This window comes from Physeter macrocephalus, chromosome 14, assembly GCF_002837175.3.
Source record: "Physeter macrocephalus isolate SW-GA chromosome 14, ASM283717v5, whole genome shotgun sequence".
In the NCBI taxonomy this organism is placed as follows: domain Eukaryota; kingdom Metazoa; phylum Chordata; class Mammalia; order Artiodactyla; family Physeteridae; genus Physeter; species Physeter macrocephalus.
The window spans coordinates 104,253,679-104,260,897 of record NC_041227.1 but is presented as its reverse complement, the minus strand read 5'-3'; the positions used below and the strand labels follow the sequence as shown (position 1 = coordinate 104,260,897).

General features: G+C 53.1%; 1 protein-coding gene across 1 annotated transcript in view; it reads left to right on the top strand.

The window, feature by feature from the left end:
- Window positions 1-3,758, top strand: part of MSI2 (musashi RNA binding protein 2) — a 137,250-nt gene extending 133,492 nt beyond the window's left edge. The window contains exon 3 of the mRNA XM_028499870.1: window positions 3,571-3,758. Coding sequence (XP_028355671.1) covers window positions 3,571-3,657 — 87 coding nt within the window. The 3' untranslated portion in view covers window positions 3,658-3,758. The remainder of the gene's footprint in view (window positions 1-3,570) is intronic.
- The last annotated feature ends 3,461 nt before the right edge of the window (window positions 3,759-7,219 follow it).

The following is a 7,219-nucleotide window of genomic DNA, read 5'->3' as shown; positions in this document are numbered from 1 at the left end:
ACTGTTGTGGCCTCTCCCGTTGCGGAGCACAGGCTCCGGACGCGCAGGCTCAGCGGCCATGGCTCACGGGCCCAGCCGCTCCGCGGCATGTGGGATCCTCCCGGACCGGGGCACGAACCCGCGTCCCCTGCGTCGGCAGGCGGACTCTCAACCACTGCGCCACCAGGGAAGCCCTATTGTACCTGTTGATAATCAGTATTAAGTGGATGGAAGGGAGGGATGAAGAAGAATGAATGGATGGTGAATGGAAGGAAGGAAGGAAAACAAGGAAGGAGACAGATTATGGATGGAAGGGCAGATGAAGGATGGATGTGTAGATGGATGGAGGGAAGGAGAGAGGGATGGTGGATATTTGGCTTCCCCGTTAGTATTTGTTCTCTCATGCTATTTTCAACCAGACAGCATTCCTGAGGCCTGCTTCTAGAAGCTGGGGAGAGGTGACCTAGAACTCTGGTGCCGGGGGACCCTTACAACATCCTGTCCTTTAATACTCATAGAGGCCACTACTGACTGACCCCTAAGAAGGCAATTCTCTTGGAGTTTCTTTCCCTTTAAAAGGATAGTGTTGTACCCTGTCGCCATCGCCTCTTTCCTGCAGGCCCTGCACGCTGGCACTCTCTGCCTCATGGTTGGACTATCTGGAAGTCCGCTGCCAAAGAGCCGGATGTACCCTCTCTGGGTCCAGCCAACTAATGTCACATCCTTGGCACTGTGATCTGTTAACTAAAGCAGTTGCTTCAAGCTCAGGAGTGTAAGGCATAGTGGATGAGAGCTCAGGCTCTAGAGGCAGATGAGCTGAATTTGAATCCCTTGGGGCCACCGCCTGCTACCTGTGTGACCTTAGGTGAGTTATGTAACCTCTTGGGGCCTCAGTTTCCCCATCTGTAAAATGGGGGAAGTCGTCTCTCCCTAAGGACATTGTGAGGATTAAATGAGGTGATGTGTACAAAGCCTTTGAATAAGTGGCGCCAGGCATGTGGTACCCACCCCAGGTAGCACGTGTGACCTATAGCTTTGCTATCGCAGAGGTTGGGGCGGTGGCGGGGCGGGGGGGCGGCACTGTCGTCTCCTAGGGAAGAGATATGAAGAATCCTGGGCCGAGATGAGGGCACCAACAGTGACCCCCCCCCTCCTGTCCTGTTCAGGCACACAGCAGGCACACAGCTTGCCGAGGTGTCCTCAAGCGTGGGGCAGGGGCGGCACACATGATTAGTTTAGCTCAGGCTGCTCAGAGCACACCTCTCAGGCCTCATCTGGGCGTCTTCTGTGGCTCCGTTGCTGTTTCTGTAAACAGTGGAGGCTCTGGGAAAATACTGCAAAGTGGCCCAAGAGGAGTCCTTAGCCGGCCTCTCCCTCCTTGAGGCCATAGTCTTTCCCTTTTCCCTTTGTTCTCTTACATGACCCTCTCTGACTGTTTCCTTTTACATGACCCTCTCTGACTGTTTCGCCTCCCTTGAGAGCAGAAGCCCTGAACCCTCCCCTAGCGGCCTCTCACTGGGGTTGGGCCCCAGACGCCCGCGGGCTGCCTGGGACCAGCTCTCGCCTCCCTATCTGCCCTGGAGAGAGGCTGCTTTCAGGTCCGTAGCAGCCTCAGGAAGACAGTGGCCGCTTCCAGTCAGAGCTCCACTGTGCTCCCAATCCCAAAGCAACCAGAGAGCCTCCCAGCAAAGCTGAAGTTCTGCGCTTTCTCTTTCCACCCCTTCCTCCTGCTCTTTTCTATTTTACAGCCCTTAAGAAGGGAGCTGTGAAGACCATGATCTATAAGCATAAAGGATTTTTAAACTACACAAGAAAACCAATTATTTTTCTAACTGCTTTACTTCTTCAAATCTTGTACTGTAATGGAGATTTAGAATCCATCACAGTTGGGCTATTATTTCCGTGTAAACAGTGTCATGCCCTATTGCATCAGGCAAACTGTCCATTTTTTCCATTACGCTTGGACACAGATGACGAGGGTGCCCAGTCAGTGTCTCCCCAGCAGGTTTTAGTTGATGGGGAGCGCGTGACCGTGGTCAGAGGTGAGGAGAGGGTTAAGGCCTACGGGGGCATTTCGATTTTACCCGGGGCTCGGGTCTTTGGCTTCAGAGCTGTATTAATCTTTAGGCCCTGGCTTGCGAACCTGGTGTATCCAGAGCTGGGAGGGAGGTTGGGGAATAGGGAAGAGTTGATGGGGACGCTAGGGCTGACGTGAGGGGCCGAGAGCCCAAAGTTTGGACTTGGTGCGTTTCTGGGCTCCCCTGTCCCCAGCTCCTCTCTTCTTCCAGGCGGTTCTGCTGGTGGATCTTTCTGTAGTGCACATCTGATTTTACATCCCGTTTCTTGCATCCCTGGGATAAAATCCAGACAGCCTGTGTGGCCCTCGGGCTCCTGCCCTGCAGTGCCCACCTGGACCTCTTTACTCCTCCTACCCCGACCCTCTGGCCGTTCCCTGACCATGCCGTGCCGCATCCTACCCTCTGCCCAGAACTTTCTTCCCACCTCTCCACTTCCTCTGGCCTCAGGCCTTTTTTATCCTCCAGGACCCAGCTCAGACGCTGCCTCCCGCAGGAAGCCTGCCTTCACCCCAAACCTGAGTGCACGCCTGCCCCGTGTTGCCTGGGGTCTGATCTCTTCTAGCCCCCAGACTCTGTATGGTACCGCCTGGTCTGTCTTCTCCAGTCAGGTGTAAGCTCCTGTATTCCAGTGCCCCAGCACAGCTGCTGACAGGTGGTACCTTCTCAGTGAGTATTTGTAGAATGAACGAATGTGTCCCCAGACCAGGCTGGGAAAGAGGGTGCAAGGGCCTTGAGGGCCACAGCAAGGGTGGGCAGGGTGGTGTGCCTGGCAGCCAGCAACTCCCCTGGGTGGAAGGCGATAGAGCAACGTGGTGAGGAACAAGGACACTGGAGCCAGGCTGCCTGGGTTCAGGTCCCGGCCCCTCCACTGTGACTCGGGCCTGTCACTTCAACTCTCTGTGCCTCAGTTCCCTTATCTGCAGAATGGGACTGATCACCGTGCTGAGGTCATAGGGCTGTTACGAAGGTTGAACACACTCCCGGTGCATGGAGCACCCAGCACAGTGCCTGGAACAGGGTGACCAGAGCAGGGTGGCTGCTGCTGGTTTTCTTGGGGCTTCTGCTCTGGTGGCTCTGCCCCAGCTGCCTTCAGGCTTCAGAGGGCCTTGCTTGGAGCAGAAGTCGGGGCCCTCACGTGAAGTGGGCTTTTGCACGTGGCGTGGACCACACTGCTGACCCTCTGGGTGGAGGCTGCCCCTTCCAGCAGGTTGCCCCAGACCCCACCACCCTGCTCTCCCACTTATGACACCTGCCTGGCCACTGGGCACTGGGCCTCCCACTTACGACACCTGTGACTGCTGTATTGACCTTTAGCCCAGTCAAGGCTTCTTGAATCGAGCTTTCTCTGCTGGCAGACTTAGCCAGTCCATCTGAGGCATTTATGGAGCACCTTCTGTGTACAAGCTGTACTCACAGATGACCTGTTTGGCATAGATGTCTTGAAGAGCACATTTGATCTGCTCCCTAATCCTGCGAGGTCTGCCAGGCTGGTATTTATCTTGTTTTTTTCCAGATGAAGAAATGGAGCCAGGGAGTAGCTCAAGGCGAGGCAGCTGTGGACCCCCTCCCGCCCACTTCCCGCCCCCAGGTCTGCCTTTGAGCATTTTGGCTTATCCAGTGCAGATGGACAGAGACCCTCTCAGCCCTTGACTCAGCGGCAGGCTCACTTGGACCCAAGAGCACGGGCTTCCTGGAAAGCATCCCGAGGAGAGGAGAGCAGAGGGGGTGGGGAGGGGGGGAGAAGAGGGGAAGAAGGGAGGAGAGGGGGAGGGGGGAAATGCCTGGTCCCCTTCTCACAGCTCCCCGGGGGCTTGTCCTCTGGATTTGAGGAGAAGCAGAGAGATCAGGAACAGGAGAGTGAAGCGGCTTCTCTCCTTTTGCGTGGGGCTGCCCTCACCGCCAGGCGGCCAGGTGCCCGGGAGAGCCAGCGTGGGGCGGGGAGGGCCTCTCGTTCCTGCCTGTGAATGGACCTTGCTCCCAGCAAGCTTGAGAGCAGAGAGGACGGAGCCCCACAAAAGACAAATTAGGTGGGGATCTTCATCTCACAGAGGTCTTATGTATCATTTTTTTAAAATTCTGCATATAAGTGATATCAGACGATAGTTCTCTTTCTCTGTCTAACTTACTTCACTCAGTATGACAAGCCCTTAAGTCTATCCGTGTTGCTTCAAATGGCATTATTTCATTCTTTTTAATGGCTGAGTAATGGTCTATTGTATATCTGTAATATTCCACTGTATATTGTATATCTGTACCACATCTTCTTTATCCGTTCTACAGAAGAAGTCTTTTAAACATACCCATGAGTCTCCAAAGTGAGAGCAGGTTCACACGCAGGTCAGCAGACACACCTGTGTTCCCTTGGGGACGTGCCTCCTCGGAGGGCTGTAGGAAGAGCGCAGGTGACACTGGCTGTCCTTGATAGCTGTTCTAGGGAGAAGCCTGCAGGTCCCATTAGTGAGGGAGTGGCGATTGGGGGCCCAAAATTCAAATGGCCTGGACACAGTAGACAGGGGAAGGGGCAGGGCAGGCCTTCTGACCTCTAACTGAAGGTGGTAGGAAGAGGGTCACTGTGTCTCAGAGGCTGCATCCGGATTTGAATCCTAGCTCGACCACCTACTAGCCTTGGGACCTTGTGCACGTCCCTTAACTTCTCTGAGCCTTACTTTGCTCGTCTGTAAAATGGAAATAATAATAGTAATGATAATAACATCGACTCTCCTTGGGTTGTTGTGAGGTTGAAACGAGGCAGTGGCTGAGCCCTTAGCGGGTTCTCGGTGCAGGGTACACACTCTGTGGCCACGGTCCTTGCTGTTGTTGTTTGTCCTCTTGGACCGTACAGGATTCTGCTTCCATGACCTTTTCCCCACTCCCAGGGCACTGTCCGTCATTGGGTTTTCTCATCAAGCCACTTTTCTCTGAATGCTCTTTGACGCTAGCCAGCACATTGACTTCTCTTCCCAGAGGCTCAGGGCTGCCTGGCAGGGGCTTCGCCCCACGCATTTTGTCTGTGAGGCATAATATATGTGTGTGTGTGTGAGTATGTATACGTAGACCCCCCACCCCCCGCACAGATGTATATATAACTCATTCCCCAAAGAGAGATTTATTTCAGGGAACAAATGCTTCTGGTTAGCTTCTGTGTGGATGCGATCCAGCCCCACGCTGTTGCCATGAGTAGAATTCATTGACGGCAAAAGGAAATGAAAACAAACGTTCCCTGACAAGGGGCATTTCCGCTGGGGGGCCTCTGGGAATTCTCTCCTCTGTTAAAATAGCCACCAAATTGGACGGAGGAACTTGGCAGCCATGGCCTGAGCTCTTTAATTGTTTCTGTGGGGAGGGCATGGGCAGAAGCTGTGCGCTGGCCTCTCTTCCAGAACCTTCCTCTCGCCACTGACGCAGGGGAGGAATGGGCTGCTTGACATGGGGCAGGGCTGGCAGGCTGCCAGAATCCAGCGTCTACCCTCGCATCTGTGCAGGCGCCCCAGGGTGGCAAGGCCGGGAGAGCTCTTTGTCCCTGGCCTTCTGGAAGCCACTCTTTGTAAAAGTTTGGGGTAGGAATGACGCTGGGAGCTCAGATTCCTGAGATGGTCTGAAGCCTTCCGTTTAGCCCCAGCAGACAGACTATGAATGTGGTTTTGATCACAACCAGCTGATGGGAGCTGACCCAGACTTATTACAATTTGACTGTTTTTTGGTTTTGTTTTTTTCCTTCTCTCTCCTCCTCTTTATGGGGAAGATGTTTCTCTTATGAATGAATTTGCTTTGGGAGACAGAGGTCAGGATGGAGGCAGAAGATGGGATACAAGAGCTCTCACGCGAAGTTGGGGGTATTTGCTGATCGGTAGCCTTCGGGGTGACAGTTTCCTCCTTTCTACCCCTTGAAAATGGGCCAGGAATAGTGCTTCCCGAGGCCTCTAGACATGTATTAGCAGTAATAGCAGTTGGCTTTTTGGCGCTAGAGATTCAGCATCTTCCTCAATCCTTCCGTAGGGTAGCTGTAACTATCCCCATTATACATGTCTGAAAGCCAGGTCTCAATGGGGTCAGTTATCCCGCCCAAAGTGCCAAAGCTGGTAAGTCAGCTCAGGCAGCTCAGGTTCTAAGCTAGGGTTTCTCAATCTCGGCACTTCTGACATTTTGGGCCAGATGATTCTTCGCTGTGGGACCGTCCTGTGCTTTATAGATTGTTAGTGGCTTCCCTGGTCTCTCCCCACTAGATGCCTGTAGCACCCCTCTCCCCCCCGCCACCCCACCCCCGAGTCATGACAATCAAAAACGCCTCCAGACATTGCAGTCCCCGGGAAACCAAATCGCTTCTGACCGAGAATCATCACTTGGAACCTACTTCTTCTACCCAGTGCCTACCCCATGCCCTGTTGCTCTGTGTGGGAATAGGAAGAACTCTATGTACGTTTGAATTCTGAGGTGACCTGTGGCCATCTGCGGTGCTTGATGCACATGTGTCTACACGTATCCAATACAGTAACTTCTGCCGAGCAGCTGCTGTGTTCAAGGCACCGTAAGGTATTGGGGCTGAGAGTGAAACCATAGACAGGAGCGTCTATGTCCAGGAGCTAAAGGATGGACAGAAAAACTAGGAGGGGCTCACTGAGGGTCCAGTTGAGTGGACACTCATGGGCTTATTGGGTAACAGAGGCTCACTTCCCATTCTTGGATGGTGAGGACTGTGGGTGAGTACTGGGGGTGCCCCCAAGACACGTGTACACACAGGGGTGGAAAGAATAAAACTCATGTGTCATCCGTGGGGCTTCTAGTCATTCCTCATCAGGACCTAATAGGCAATATACTGTCACTTCAAATAAACGTCCCCCTTTGCTTTATCTGAGGATAAAGCCTCCATTATTCATTTCTGAAAACCAAAGACCTTTAAAAAAAAAAAAAATCTCTCACTGTTTTGGAAATGTGCCTTTAAAACAAACACATCAGGAAGAGCTCCTGGGCCTTTGCCCTTGTAGTTTCAATTAACTGGTGCCAAAAATGTCTGTTAGTGCCACCCATAACCCCATATCTCTGGGTAGATCAGACCCCCAGAGAGACCAGGATTCCTTGGGAATTATTTCTGAAGACCCCAGGAGAGGAGCTAGTAAGAAAGAGAGAGAGAGAGAGAGAGAGAGAGAGAGAGAGAGAGAGAGAGA